Raw genomic sequence first — 16,400 nt, forward strand, 5'->3', positions numbered from 1 at the left:
GACCTCACCTCGTCTCTCCTGGCCTCCTGGGCTCCACTTCCAACCTTCTCCTCCTCTGAGATTTCAATATCACCTGCCCTTCTCCGATGCGGCCTCTAGTCTCTTCCACAACCCCTGTGACTCTTTTCCTCTCCATTCTTCCCTCCAGTGCGACGCACTGAGCCAGACAACCTTGGATGCTTTCATCGCTGCAGACATCCCCATCTCCAACCCTGTCACTACTTCTTTCCCCTGGTCTGATTATGCTCTTCTGTCCTCTCTGGTTTCCCCGACTAAGCCCCTACCCGCAATTCAAGCGTCCTTCTCCGTCATTTGACCTATGAAGCGCATGCCAGTTGCTGCTTTTGCCGCCACCTTCATTCCCCCTCCAGCTCCTACCACTGACTCTGACACAGCCCTTACCAACCTTCAACTCTCCATCTCCACCACTCTGGACATCCTTTCCCCTATCATGAGATTCTGCATGAAGCCTGCCTCCAAGCGCAACACCTGTTATGACTTCGACCTGGCCTCTCTAAAAGGCAAGTGCAGAGCTGCTGAGCGGAAGTGGCAGGCTTCGAGCACATCCTCTGACAAACTGCCCTGCCACATTCTCCTAAGGCAATACCTGACTTTCCATCTGCTCGAAGAAGAGGGCCTATATCCAAGCCTGCATCTCTGGTGCCACTAACGACACGGCCGAACCTTTCAAAATCGGCAAGGAACTCTCCAATCTCACTGCAGTCTCTATTTCTCCTCTGCCTTCCCTGGCCCACTGCACTGGCCTCACTTCATTACTAAAGCTCAGGACATCCTGTCCTCACTGTCCTCTATATGACTCCCTTCTCTCTCACCCACACACCGAGGCCTCCATTGGCCCTCGCTTTCCCTCTTTCCTCCTTCTCTCCTCTTTCGCTCCCATATCACCAGATGAGGTTTCTAGACAAGTCCGCTTTATCAAAGTCTCATCCAAACAGGTGTTTCCCTGCTCCTCTAGAACTATCAAGGACATCATTGTCTCCCCTGCTCCAGCGTTGGCTGATTTCTGCAATCACTCCTTTGGCAGAGGATCCTTCCCTTTACTCCTCAAGTATTCCCTTGTGCTCCTTCTCAAAAAACCTTCTGCCGACCCTTCCTGTCTAACTACCGCCCTAGCTTCATTACCCCCTTCCTGGACAAACTCTTGGACAAGCTGGCCATCTCCCAGCTCATCCACCACACTGAATCTGTTGGTTGCCTCCACGGCCACCAGTCTGGCTTCAGAGGTGCCAGAGGTATGGAAACTGCACTCCTGAACAGCTGTGAAGACCTCTTTAATCTGGATTCCAACTCTCCTTCCGTTCTCATCCTTCTTGACCTTTCTGCTGCATTCGATAAAGTCAATCATGTCACCCTTCTAAATCAGCTCTGTGGTATCCTTGGCATCACTGATCTGGCTCTGGTCTGGATGACCTCCTTCCTCTTGGACCGACTGGGCCCTTTTCATTCCTCCATCTCACTCACCACCTGTGGTGTCCCTCAGGCCTCTATCCTCTAGCCCTGGCTTTTCAACATTTACCATGCCCCTCAAGCCCATTTGATCTCTGCTTTCTCTCCAAATTTCCAGTGTTATGCAGACGACACGCAGATCTCCTCCAGGTAAAGCATTCGCTAGAAGCATAGAGTTGAAAACATTGGGCTTGAAGCACGCAGGTCAGCACCTGCGCCTAGGAAAGGAGGTTAAGAAGGATCTGGAAATGTGAAATACCTTTTTGGACCATTTTAACGGGGTATTGGTGTGGAAGGAACCCCTGGGGAAAGGAGATGGACCGAATCTGGTTACCGACTCGTCAGGGGCTCTAGGTTTTGGGGCCATCCTGGGCAAGAGGTGGTGCGGGCAGGCCTGGCCGGCCGAATGGCGGTCCGAGGGGATCTCTAGGGACATTACGGTGCTGGAGTTGTTCCCGATAGTGGTGGCATTCAAGCTCTGGCCGGAACAGATGCAAAACAAAAAAGTGCTAGTTTGGTCAGACAACCTAGCGATGGTACAGATTATCAACCAGGGAACTAGCAAGAATGGTAGGGCATTGGGGCTGCTCAGGGAACTGACAAAGTGCCTGCTGCAGCTGAATGCAGAGGTCAGGGTACGTCATATACCCGGGGTTAAGAATGTGGCCGCTGACTCTCTTTCTCGTTTGCAGTGGGGAAGGTTCCGGGAAAACCATCCGGAGGCGAGCGCGAGGATGACCCCCTTCCAGACACAGTGGTGGGGATTGGTTGGGGAGATCTGAGCGCACTGATCGACACGGCTCTCGCACCAGGCACTATGCGAAGATACAAAGTGTGCTGGGAACGATTCGTGGCCTTCCAAAACAATATTCTTCCCGAGAGCGAAAGGAAAGGCCTGTGCGGGCCTTTGTGGGATGGTCTTGGAGCCAAGGAAGGTCCAGGGCGTGGGTGGCTTACCACCTGGCGGCGATTGCTCAATTCTACAAATTGGGGGGCATGCCCGACCCCACTAGGGAGCATTACATTGTTATGGCAATGAGGGGTTGGGCCAAACAGGTAACGGCGAAACCCGACGAGAGACGGCCCATAGATGTGGGGAAGTTGCACAAATTGATCAGGAGCTTGGGGGTGGTGTGCAGGGACGAGTACGAAAAAGGATTGTTCTCAGCAGCCTTCTCACTGGCATTTTTTGGGGCTTTAAGGGTAAGCGAGCTGGTTCCAGCCAACAAGAAGGGTAAAGGCTTGAGTTTCCTGAGGAGCTGTGACATAAGGGCACAAGGAGAGCGGTTATGCATATTTCTGAGGAGATCCAAGACTGACCAGACGGGGAAAGGCAGAAAGATTACGTTAGGGAGTATCCAGGACAGCCCGGTCTGTCCAGTAGGATGCGTGAGCAGGTATTTGAGTCAAAGGTGTCACACAGGAGATGAGGCCCCTTTTCTGGTACATAACGACGGGTCAGCGCTAAGCTTGTTTCAGTTTAAAAAGGTGTTGGACAGGACACTGGGGGAGGCGGGGTTCTCAATGGGGGTTTATGGGACACATTCCTTCAGGATAGGGGCTGCCACAACTGCGGCTGGGATGGGCCTGGGAGCAGAGACAATCAAACAGATTGGGGGCTGGAGGTCCGGTTGTTTTAAGCGGTATGTCAGGCCTGAAAAAATGTAAGACTAACAGTTCCTCCCTCCTGTTTCCTCGCAGTAGCACCAAGGCGGGGAAGGCGGCGGTCTGCCTGGGTGGTGGGCCATTCGTTTGTGTCAAGGGCCAAGGGAAGCTGGTCAGCCAAGCAGGAGGTGCTGACCGCCGGGGAGTACCGGGTGCAGTGGCACGGAGTGCCGGGCATGAAATGGGCACGGCTACAAGGGCACATACGCAGTCTCCTGAGGGGCCACCGGAGGCCTGATGTATTGGTGGTTCACCTCGGTGGCAATGATTTGGCTGAGTTGGGGAGGGGGATCTTACTCAGGGAAATGATGTCTTCATTGCAGGATCTAGCGGCTGAATTGGGGGACACGGAAATCGTGTGGTCTGAAATCATCTCGAGGCGCGAATGGAGGGGCGCTGAGAGTCAGGCAGCCGTTGAAAACTCAAGGAGGAAGTTGAACTGGGCCATGGCGAAGTTTTGCAAAGGGAGAGGCCTCCAACATATCAGACATGGTTTGATCAATCTGAAAAACAAGGAGTACTACTTGAAGGACGGGGTGCATTTGTCGGAGCAGGGAATGGATCTGTTTTTCTGGAACATCTGCACGAAACTACTGGAGTTATAAGCTAGGAAAGGGGGGAGCCACGCTGGGCGGTAACCCACCTTTGGCGTGGCGGGTTGTGGCAACCTAATATAAGACAAAGACTCCAAATGAGCCATTGCTAAACCGGAAGGGGCTTCGCCATTCTAGACAGCGCCTCCTGGGAGCCTAAACGGCGGGGGTGTCTGGCAGTAGCAATTGGGGCTCAACTTCCCCCCAACAAACGGCGCTCCCCCAGTCCGCAAAGACCTGCATGGGCAGGCGGTTTCTCAGACTCGAGGGCCTTGGGGGAGTTGTGCCTGCAATCAATATGGAGGAAAAAGGGGGAAGCAGGACGAGGAGCAGTCGCCACACCTGTTGGAACTAATTTTAACCTGTTTGCTGTGGTCATGTATATGTAAAAATAAATCTGCGGCCTTGTTATGCCAAACCAAAGGAAATGTCTCATGCAGCACCTTACTGGAGGGGAAACGAAGGGGCTGACAGAATGAGTGAGGTTGGATACAAACGGCATAGCTATTGGACAAATGCCCAGGTTATTTGTGTGTCTCTTTCTTCGTGCGTGCCCCGAGGCCTACGGGCGTGTGGCGCGATGATGTAAGATTTTTAATAAATAAAGCATTATCTTTCGAGGTCCATGCTGACTCCACTGTTTGTTTAATTTTCAGGAAATGTACCTTCGATATGTTTAACTTCTTGGCGTCTCGGCACCGGAAGCTCCCAGAGAGTTGTGTGGTTGAGGAGGAGGAGGATGACGTGCAGCTTAAGTCAACCAGGTAAGCCATACTGCAGGTATCCTAGCTGGAGCAGCTTCTTTCAGCGAAAGTTATTTTTTCTGCTGCAACCTTATGTATTTTATTAAATAGGTTGCAATTTCAAACTATACATTGTGGCATTTGACAGATGCTCGAGTATGAGTGTTGGAATTCCTATAATGTGCAGGTTAGCAGGCGGCTTGTGGGTCTTTGTGAGGGGCAAATGCACTCTGTGATTATGATTTGGATGTATGCATTCATTTCTCGTTTGGCCTGTCTGTGATCCAGTTTTAGACCTGTATGCAGAAAACTTGTGTCCATACTGATTCTTTATCGCTTAACCCAATGCCTCCTTTTTCCATTTCAGTACTGAGTCTTAATAATTCATGCCTTGCATTGGCAAACAGTGTTTTCTTTTTACAACTTTTCCAGCTGTTAGGAAAGATTTTCAGAACTAGCCTTGGGTGGTGGTCGGGGGTGTGAGAGGCAACCTAGGTGATGAGCAAGGTATTTTCACATTTGGTTTTACCAAACTCTCTAATGTTTGTGTAGGCTGAGCAGTAAGACGGACATGGTACTGTTGAACAGACATTTGGAACCATAGACTATCGCACATAACCTTAACTATGCCATATGTTAATGTGATTACATTATGGGTTACACCATAGTTAACAATACAAACAGTAAAAATGCAATTCAGTAAAGCAATGGAAAAACTGAACCAAGTAAAGTGGGAAAGAAAATTGTTAAAAAGGTGTATCGTACACCCTGCTATTTAATTTTGGCAGACACCTGACTTGAGTCCTTCCCTAGCCGGTGAGTAGTTCCAGAGTAACAGGTACCCGAAAAAAAGTGGATAAGAAGCCTCACAATTTCCCTGCACAAGTTTGTGGCTACTCCCAAAAAGGCAAATAAAATGCAGTTTAGAAAATGTTTCACGAAGAAGGTTTAAGGGCAGAATGATTGCAACACCTCCACTTCTGCCACACAGAGGCTACCCAGGGGGAATCATAGATTTGAAATCCACAGATGACAGCCAAGAACTAGCAGTGAAAGGGAGCTGACTTTTACACCCATGTAATCCCTATGGGACTGGGGGGGGTGCAGTACTTAAAGAGTAGTATATACACCTTCCAATCAACCACTGGATTGTTGAGAATTGCTGGGGGCCACAGACTTTTATTGTTGGTCCTGTGTTGCTAGTGCAGTGGAGCAAATGTGTGGGGGCTTGGGGTCCCGCTAAGAGGTGGTTTTAGCAGCTGGATTAGCCGCACACATTGATACAGCAGTCATAATGAAATCCGCAATGAAGGTAGACCCCCACCCCCCCAGGACACAGCAGGTGAAGTGCAGCAGTGAAGAAACCCCTGGGGCTAGCAGGCTTGTTTTGTGGTGGCGCCAAAGAACAGGCTAGAGACAGACCGTGCTTCAAGATGGAGAGCAGCTGATGCCGGAGACGATGATCCTCGGCCACAAGTTGACGACCTGCAGAGTCCGAAACTCCAACTCGGGACTACGGTTGCTGCAGCAGTGGGACCTGGTCGGTGAGTGATCATCCCAAAGGGAGGGTCTAGGGCACTTCTAGAGTCCACCAATGCAGAACTAGTTGATCCCACCAGTCCAAGACAGAAATACGCCGTTAAGGGTCTTCCCGGGTTGGAGAGATAGCATAGGTCCACTGGTGGATGGCTTGGGCAATGCAGATTCACTTAACCCGCAGTCCTCTAGGTCGTTGGTGCAGTCTTAATGTCTTGGATGATCTCCAGAATGGCTACAGAGCTTTTCTTATCGGAAATGCCGGCTGGGGGTGGTGCCCCAACCCTTCAATGGGAAGGATCTGCGCCGTTCAAACAGGCAAGGGCTGTCCAATCCTGGACAAACACTTAACCCACATCTGCCCAGTAACAGCCACCTTCTGGAAGAAGTGTGGACTGGGGTCATATGGTCCTAGGCCCAGCTTCAACCAGTGCAGTTAAACAAAGCACTTGCCCAGGAGTCCTGAGCCAGGACCCAGCAAACGTACATGCCCATGCCCTTTTGAGAGTTTGACATGAGTGGGCAGTAAGACTTCCAAAAAGCAATGTTGCCAAAGGACTGGATTTAAACACTTGTGGGAAGTATATGGTACTCAATATGGCATTATGCAGTAAAAAATAGATGCTGCATGTTAGTGCACTGGAAAAAGTTGTAAAACCTAGTTAACTGCCACTAACTTGCCCTAGGCAAATCACAAAGGCATACAAATGTTGACAAAAGGCAAAGAGGGTTACAACGTACCCCTGTAACACTTCCATTAAGGTGGTGTCTTAGAAAATAAAACACAAAAAGCATGAAAGGGAGAAACAGACTCCCTGCACTGAAAATCTGACAAGTGCCTCCAAAAGTATAGCATGCATGTATGCAATCACTGTGAGGGTAGACTGGGATGTGTGTACTTGCACTTTCAAATGTTCTCTTTGGGCCTGCCCATCTTTGGCCTTTTGGCTCTAGCAAGGCACTGAAACTCAAGAGGCATCACAACTCCAAATAGGTAAAGATTTGCATATTAGAATAAACGCTGCTAATCGCAAAGAAGCAACTTAAAAAAGTAATTACTCAGAGTTTCCTAATCAGTACAAGCTCCATTAAGTAAAAGGTGAAACCCACTTAGGGAAAAGCTGCGTGTTTCTTTGTCCTTTTCTTCTGCAGGGTAGGCCCTGCAGAACAAAAGACATTATGGGCGCGGCAGGTGGCGGAGAGAGGAGGGAGACAGCACTGCTTTCAGTGCTGTGAATTACAGTTCCAACAGGTCTCCCGGGGAGGGCTTGTTAAGTTATTTGTCACAATGCCTTGTTCCTTTTTAAATGTATTTCAGCTCCCTGCTGGCTGGCAGTCTGCAATTAACCCCTAGATGTATTTCCAACAAGCCATGATGCCTCTTCAGCCGGACCTGAGTCAACAGCAGTGCAAGATTCACTCTCGTGCTTTCTTTGTGCACAAATAAAACACTTTTTATTACTGGATGGGAGTTATGTGGGGGCTGAAGCACCAAGAATGGCATCTTTGTAGGCTGTACAGCACGGATGGTGGGAAAGTCTGTTTCAGGAGGCAAAATGGGTTGCAACATATTGGTGTCCTGCAACCGGAATATGATATGAGTTTCAGCAACCTGTGTTCCTTTCAAATTATGCTGCAATGTTTCAGCAGCTAATTTCATGTGTGAGACACCCGCCAATATTAGAATGTGGACATCAATTACGATGTACACTCCAACTAGAACCGTTTTGGTGAACTTCAACATGTTTGTGTTGGGTGTTATCACAAAAATGTATTGCTATCCACGGTCTGTAATGGAATACAGATGTGTGTTATTTGGCATTTGTTCCCCCATACACAAACTAGTCTGACTTGTCTTGCGAGGCGGGGCCCAATGGGAGTGGTGGAGATGAGTTAATGGAAGGTGGGGGTTGAACCTCAGTAAATACATTTTGTATTGCCCCAGGCACCCGTCTGGGCTGTCACTGCTATGAGAAGATGCGTTGCAAGTGCCTTCAGACTACAATGCTTTCCCATTAAAGGTCATTTATTGTTTGCTCATATGGCCATCCCTGGTTGCCACTCTCCATTAATGCTTAGTTCATTCGGTCTGTTTCCCTAGCAAGCGGGTAGCCAGGCTCTTGCAGTGCTTTGAGAGCAGCGTGGCACGATGGTCTGATTGAGCAAATTGAGGCTGTGGGCAGAGCGAGCTTGCATTTTCAGTGGTTGTCCTGACCCAGGAGGGATTTCTTCAGCACAATTCAAATGTCCTAACCTCACATAAAGAAGCATACCGCTGTCTCCTGCAACACAGATTTCTGCACTTGCTTGATGTGATAACCTTGCAATTCCCCCACACGCACAAACGCGTACCCCTTTAGTAATGGCTCAACAATGTAAGGCAGGCAAAATACTTCTGCTGCACACACCCATAGCACGAAGAGGGTCACTGGGGTTGCTATTAAAGCTCTCAGGCCTCTACCCCTTCCCTCTTTACATCTCAGAGAGTTGGCAAACATACTTCGTCTTCTGGCCAATGAAGGCACAGCACTGGGAGAGGGGACTGGAGGAGGGCAATTGTGTTTGACAGATCACCCCCCTCCCTGTCCTATTCTGCACAGAAGTAGCACAATTGGCTATCTTAGGTGGGCTAAGCCACAGCTGTGAGCTGCAAAGCTCACCGTTCCCAGCGTAGGCGTCTGTGCCGCAATGGCGTAGCCTGCCGTGTTCATCCATAGTGAAGCGCCATTCATTTCCAGGAGAGGATGGACATGACTAGGGCGTAAATTCGGCTTCAAGTAACGATTCTAGTAAGTATTCAGCCGAAAAGCTGATTTGCAGCCAGAATTCGGCCAAATACTTACTCCAAGCCGAAGTTCGGTACACCACTAATTACAATAAATTGTCTCACCTTGTAGAATTTTGCATAATTAAAAAATGATGTATGGGTGCTTCCCACACTAAATTGCTTAACTGTTATTTTATTAACCTTATGTTTAGATTGTGAATCAATTTGGAGCTTTTCTCATCCTCATTGATCAGGAGGTGATAGCTATTTTTGCACTTTAGAATTTCACACTGCACTTAACATATTTATTAACTCTTGAAATGTGTATTATGTTTACAACCTTTTATCATCTGCGCTAAAGCCAGCAGAATGTGGCTACAAAAACTAAAAATGAATTAAATACATTTGTTTGAATATTACCTTCAATCCACCCTTATGTTATTATCTTAGCTATATTAAGCCCATGCAGTGAGGGTTTATCGTCATACCTACCTTTTTGTGTGTGTAGCAGTTCCATCTTGACCATTTCTGCTTTATTTTTCTTGTTCACATTTGTGTTTACCGCATATGGCTACTAAACGTGGCTTGTGCCCTAAAATGACTGTGCCATGAGATTTTCACTTGTTCCTTTGCCATATTGGAGTTTGGCCTTCTTCCTGTCTTGCCATATCAGGAAATCCCTTATAAAGTTATGCTCCTGTCTGGGAAAGCTGCTTCTTACGCCTATTGTGTGTGTGTCTGTGTCCCCCAGGGAGGGGGCTCGGACTGCCTAGTCCCAATCAACATCCCTGGTTCCAGAAAGTCTGCTACAGGGGCGGGTGTGAAACCAGTAGCTGTCCCTGATTGGATAACTGATAGCTGTTTGAATGGTGCGGATCCTTACCATTGGTAGGCTTGGACTTGCTTTCACCTTCAGTTTTGGATAAGGGGTGGACTCCTGCAGCCATTATTCAGATCTACGTTGGAGCCAAGAATCCTTTGAAAAAGAGCAGCCCGTTGATGACCCGAGGACGACCTCTGGAGTGGAGCAGCATCCCCTTGAGCGATTGGCCCGGTGAAGCCCTGCACCTCTGCCTGATCCCCGAAGGCCCTAGTCAGTGTTTCAACCCTTGGACTAGTGGGACCAACTAGTCCTCAATGTGGTCGCAAGCATGTACTGGAGATCACCGGCTCCTGAATTCTCTGCTTCCTAAAATCAAGGGAGCCTGTCCTGTAGCTGCTTCTATGACCGTGACGAAGGATGCTTGTCACCTGCAAATGGTGATAATCATTGGAACTCACCTTCCTCCATTCTATGATGTGTCCGGAAGAGGTGTGTATGTCGAAGTCTGCATTTGTTCATCGACTGGGCTTGCGTCTTGCAGTTGCACTCGACCGGACGAAGCATCAAACCTGAAACCCATGGGCACTTCTCACCCGAAGCAAGGACTGAAGACCGCTCACCAAGCGACACCTAGACGACCCATCGTGATCCCAGGGAAAATCTGAGCCGGGGGATAAGTAAACATATTTGGGCCTGCCTACCCACCCCCCACCCCCATAAGCCCTCCATAGGATAACATTGGGTACAAAACGCATTCTCATATATTCCTCTTACTTACCTTTGGTCGTCGAACCTGGGTCAAGTATCCTGCTCCTGGGTTAACCTTGGGTCTTGAAGAGAGAGCAGAACTTGCATGTCTTCTGCTAAATTGTTGCTGAACTTTTTCATTGTTTGAAACTATTATGAAGTACCACCACAGGTCCATTGCATCCCTTTAGAGAACCCTTACCTGTGAGAAACCTTGTGTTGGAACCTGTGACTTTTGAGCACTAGGGCCCATGCGTCTTAGAGTTGGACTTCTAAAGTATAGGGAATTGAACTTGTGGCTGGTACGCATCATTTTATCTACATCTGCAACACTTACCTGTTTCACCTAGTTAGTTATTTAGTGATGTATTTTAAGTGAACCTACTGGTGGATGTACATATTTGTTTTATATAGTACTGTGTTTTATTATTACTTTATAGTTTCATTTTTCAGGGTGTACTAGGCCTAAATAAGTCACTGTATATTTATAACTATCTGTGTAAACTGAATTATTGTGGTGTTCTGTATGGACTCAATGAGGAGCCCTGACTCTACTCGCATACTCCTGATACTAAGCCTTGACTGCTCTCCACTCTACTTTGGTTGGGTTTTGGCTAAACTCTGACTCCCTGTTTACCATAAATAGGGTGGCCTCCTAAAATATACCCACCAGGGTTTATTTTGGAAATCCATCTCAACACAGCCTGACCGTGGTGACCTCTGCTGGGCCTATCTTTCTGCACTCCCATGTGTTCACCCTGAAGGGTGAGCACTGCCGAAGTCCTCACCTTTTCTTCCTTTGACGGTCTTCTTGAATCTGACTGCAACCATTTGTTGAGCACCACGACCAGCTCCCGACCCAAAAAGGGACTTCTGCACCTGTGACCCCTGGGCTTCCCTCACCCGAACCAAGGGTAGAAAAAATGTGTCCCCAGTAAATTCCAGAAAACCTGCAGCGTCACCAGGAAGAATCCGAGTCAGGGGGTAAGTTAAGATACCTGTTTCTGTCTGTTGAGATGGATTTCTGGACTATGGCCTGGTGGACAGATTTTAGGAGAGCACCTTAGTTACAGCGAGCAGGGAACTTTTACAGTTTTACAAAACCTAATCAAGGTACATGGATAAGCAGTCTTGGCGTATTCTCAGGAGAGTGTGAGTGAGGTCAGAGGCTCTAAATGAGTTCACACAGTATGCCACACAATTACTCAATTTAGACAGTAAGTATAAAACAGTTATTTCTTGCTGAAAAATGAATCTAACTGATAGTATCACACAATATTTATGATACAAATGAATACATTCCCCATAAATTCATCAATACATTCATTTCAGCTTTATTTCAGTTAATCACCCATAAAAGCAAATATTATTAGAAAAAAAACGAACATAGGACAGTGAAATAGACGAGGAATAAAAAAATACAATTAGCATGCGTGTAGTCAGAATTAAAATGTCAATTAAGTACAATACGATAAAAAACAGCAATAAAGTTTTGACTGCACAATTCTAAAAGTCCAATAATCCGTTTACATAGAAAGAAGTAAAACAAAGTTTGAGGAGAGCCAACTGCTTGCAGCCTCACTTAAACTGCCATATTTGCATCTTGCTGACTCGCTAGGGACTTGGCTCTCAAAATCCACACCCTATGTATGAAATGAGCAGTCAATCTGACAACATGGATGGCCAGACACTAGCCCAAAAATCTCACTGCACTTGGGGCCTGCCGGATATTAGCAGCTCTCAATAGTGGAGTCAAGTACATGTTTCTAAGGACAATGGAGCCACTGCAGAATAGCAGGAAATGCACAAGTCACCTCGCCCTTCCTACATATTGGGCAGGTGCTCGTGTTGTTGGGTAGCCACTTTTGCGTGACAACAGCCAGCGGAAGGATTCCCAATCTGAAGCGCAGATACTAGGCCTTTTCAAATGCTGGGTAGATCAGGCCCAAATATTGTTTGAAACCTGCTGAGTGCCTTAGTTCCAGATAGTCGGGACCCACTTTGAGGCCTGCAGCATTCACCAGCAGAGATTCATATCCCCTCAGTTTAGACCGTTCTTTTATCATCGCACCTGTAGTTGGTCTTGAATCGGTAGGGTGGTGCTGCCGTTTAATTTACACTATTATGTATGAAAAAAATACACAGATTGATGAATATTGTTCTCTTTTTTTCTTTATTTCACTACTTGGTTGATTTATGGATTATTTAAGTGGCTGTTAGCTATAGAGCCTGTCTAATGATCTCTAACTACAGAGACTTGCATCTATAAAATAGTTCAAAGTAAGATCTATTTTGTGAATTGTTCCTCTTTTTAGCCTTGGAGCACTACACAGAGATACTTCTTCTAGTTGACATGGGGTTAGTTTGATGATCAGTCTCTCATACTCTGCCAGGATTTCTAGATTGGCAGTTTTCAGAAGGCAAATTGCTCCGAAGTTCGCCAGAATAGATGAATAAAGTCCTGGCTTAAGGTCTGCTTTTTTTTTTTACACTGACTCGGCCCATCTGATGGGTTCCCGGGAGTAGCCACTGAGTGCAACAGAATGAGAGTGGGCTGGTTTGACCTGGTGTTGCGGCTATTTCCCTTAGTTTCAGCGTGAGTGGGAGGTGGTCGCTTTCAGACCTCTCAGTTTACACTCCGTGATCTTTGACCAATCTGCTCCGGAAATGAAGACGTAGTCAATAAGTGAATTCCCATTGGGCCCCCTAAAGGTTAGTTTGCCGGTTGGTCTTTGCTAAACTGCCCATTACGCGCCTGCAAATTGAGGTTAGCGAACAGGGAGCAGGAGGCCAGTGCATGTTTGTGCCGTCTTTTCGGGCTGGCAGCTACCAACTGTGGGATATCCCAGGCTTGTTCCTGGCCGTCCCACAGGTTCGCCATCTCTTTCACTGGTTCAGTTTAAAGATTCATTTCGAGGGGATTGGGTCCTCCGACGTATTCCATATCTATGACATGTAATCACCACAGCTGTGCTGCTTCGGAAACTTTTGTCTGCGTCGATGACGTCGATGCGCCTTCGTCGAGGACCTCCTCCGACGTCATCCGATGTGATAAGTAGGACGCACGACGCCCGTAGCCTCAGTTCTGTTTTTTCTGCGAACGTGTTGCTTCGTGAATCTCGGTTAACGCCTCGACTCTTTGGAGTTCTGTTCTTCTCGGTTCTTCGAACCTGTTCGTTTTGTGAAAATCCTTCGTGTGAAGATGTCTTCTACTTCGTCTTCGACCCCGCGTCCGGGTTTCAAGAAGTGCGTGGAGTGTGGGTCCAAGATGTCGGTGACGGACTCGCACGATGCCTGCCTCTGGTGCCTCGGGGAGGCCCACGACACGGATGACTGTATCGACTGCCAGTCGCTCACGTCCAAAGCCTTACGCGAACGTAAGAAGAAGTTGTCGGTAGGTCGGGTGTCCAAGCCCCGGAAGTCGAAGTCTGTGGGGCTTTCGACGGATGATTCGAGGGGTGACTCTCCGTGTGATCGTCGGAAGTCTCGTGGGTCTCCTTCTAGGAGTCGGTCTCGCCACTCCTCAGCCTCTTCGAGGCATTCTCGGAAGCGCCGACACCGGTCGTCTTCCAGGTCCTCTTCGGGGGACTCTGCCCGGCACGTCGCTTACCACACCAGCCGTGCGACGCCAGAGGAATGGGCTTCCTTCGGGAAGAAAATGCTGGCGATTCTTGAGTCGCAGGGTACTAAGCCGTCCGCGCCCCCGAGTGGGGTCGGTCGTGAGAGGTCGAGAGACGCTGCTCGCAAGAGTGGTCGGCACGAGTCACGGGAGAGGTCCCGTTCAGACAAGGAGACTGGTTCTCGACGCGTTCGAGACCGTGTGCACCTGTGAGGTCTTCGAGGAATACATCGACGTCTGAGGCGTTGAGGGCGTCGACAGGCTTTCTCGAGGCTCCGAGGAAGTCGTCGAAGCCGTCGACGCTCAGGTCGTCGAGGGACACGCTCGGGGCTCTGGCTTCGAGGGCTGTGTCGACGCCGCCGATGCTGGCGGCGCTGCATCTGACGTTGACGCCGATTTCCTCGACGTCGACGCCGATTTCCTCGACGTCGACGCCGATTTCCTCGACGCCGATTTCCTCGACGCCGATCCTCTCGGCGCCGATGCCTGTTCTCTCGACGTCGGCGCCGATTCGCACGACGCCTTTCGTGTCGGAGGTACCCCGTGGCACGGGGGAACCCCCTAGGAAGGCTCTGGTTAAGAGCAAGCACTCTTGGCTGCCTTCTTTTCGCCACCTGGAATATATTTCAGAGGCGGATGAGGATTCTGATGGCCTGGTTCCTAGTCAGGTTCCAGATGAAATTGTCTCGGGCCATAGTCAGTTTGACGATTTGAGGCAGTCACTGCATGATGCCAGTGGACTGGACACCTCTCCGGAGGTGGAGTTTTGTAGGCCTGTGCCTGGCTCTCATGCCGATTCCTCGTACCGGCGCCTTATGGCTAGGGTTTCTGAGTATTTGGGATGGTCTGCTCCCCCAGGGGAGTTTGTGCAGTATGATCTGACGAACATCCTTGATGTTGGTCCCCCAACTGACCCGGTACTGCTGTTCCATATGGCTTTACAGAGAAGGGTGACGGCGGCTTGGTCTGCTCCGGAGAGTCTCCCGGCCGTGGGCAGATCCTTGTCGCGAAAATACCGTCCAGCCAGTAGCGACCCCTGCTACTTGACCAGGCACCCCACTCCGGAGAGTTTGGTGGTGCAGGCGGCCACGGCCCCGGCAAAGCAGGCGTCGTACCCTACCATCCCTCCTGATAGGGACGACAAACGTTTTGATGGCTGGGCGAAGAAAGTGTTTTCTTCTGGTGGTATGGCGCTTCAGGCGGCCAACTCCATTTGTGCCTTGTCTCGTTTCACACACACTCTGTGGAACTGTGTTGCGTTAGCGGCTGAACATATTCCCGAAGGGGACGAACGGGATGGTTTCCTTGCAATGGTCCAGTATGGTAAGGATGCCATGTGTGAGTCCGTTCAGTCGAGTTTGGACTTAGCTGAATGCGTCAGTAGGTCCATGGCGGCGAGCACCGTGATACGCAGGTTTGTGTGGTTGCGGAAGTCGGGGTTTGCTCCTGATGTGCAGTCCCGGCTCCTCAACATGCCCTTTGACGGTGAACACCTTTTTGGCAGCAAGGCTGACGAGAGCCTTGAGAGGTTGCAGACCTCAAAAGCTGCAGCGAAGTCGTTGGGCGCTGCAGTTCGCCAACCTCCACCTTTTTGTCCTAGGGGACAGCAGTGGAGGGGTGGTCCCTTTCGCTATTACTCGTCCTTCAGTAAAGCGAGAGGAGCTGGCAGTCAAAGAGGCCAGCGCAGGGGTACCAGAGGTGGACGACAGGGCACCCGTGGTGCCAAGGCCGCTCGGGCAGTTGCCTCTTTGCCCTCAGGTAACGCCGCAGCCGCTCCCACTCAGTCATGAGGCCATGTCCCATGGTTCGCCGGTTGGGGGAAGGCTGGCGCAGCATCTTGTAGAGTGGCAAGCCATTACTTCAGATGTGTGGGTTCTGGAGATCATAACCCACGGCTACTGTCTTCCCTTTCAGCACAGGCCTCGCGACAATCCACCGGGGAACCTCTCTTTGCAGAGTCCGGATCCGCTCCTTGCGCAGGAAATTCAAGCCCTGCTGGAGAAAGGCGCCATAGAGCTGGTGCCTGTAGTGGAGAGGAACAAGGGATGGTATTCCCCTTATTTTTTGATTTCGAAGAAAGACTGGGGATTGAGACCCATCATGGACTTGCGCGGTTTGAACAAACTCCTCAGGAAGGACAAGTTCAAGATGGTTACTCTCTCTCAAGTCCTCCAGGCCCTTCAGCTTCAGGACTGGTTGGTGTCACTCGACCTCAAGGATGCTTACTTCCATGTGCCGATCCATCCCAAGCACAAGAAGTACCTGAGGTTCGCGGTTGTGACTCGCACTTTCAGTTTCGGGTCCTGCCGTTCGGATTGACCTCCGCCCCGAGGGTTTTCACCAAGCTCATGGTGGTGGTGGCAGCGCATCTCAGGCAAGGGGGGATTCACGTCTACCCCTACCTGGACGATTGGTTGATCAGGGGGAGCTCTCCCGAGCA

General features: G+C 49.5%; 1 protein-coding gene across 4 annotated transcripts in view; it reads left to right on the forward strand.

The window, feature by feature from the left end:
- KMT2B (lysine methyltransferase 2B) overlaps window positions 1-16,400 on the forward strand; it is a 1,990,704-nt gene that overhangs the window by 1,851,197 nt on the left and 123,107 nt on the right. For all 4 annotated transcript variants that reach the window (XM_069604859.1, XM_069604860.1, XM_069604861.1 and 1 more), the window contains one exon: window positions 4,382-4,489. In XM_069604859.1, the coding sequence (XP_069460960.1) occupies window positions 4,382-4,489 (108 nt within the window). The remainder of the gene's footprint in view (window positions 1-4,381; window positions 4,490-16,400) is intronic.

The sequence above is a fragment of the Ambystoma mexicanum genome, chromosome 1p, assembly GCF_040938575.1.
Source record: "Ambystoma mexicanum isolate Mex_15411 chromosome 1p, UKY_AmexF1_1, whole genome shotgun sequence".
NCBI classification, from domain to species: domain Eukaryota; kingdom Metazoa; phylum Chordata; class Amphibia; order Caudata; family Ambystomatidae; genus Ambystoma; species Ambystoma mexicanum.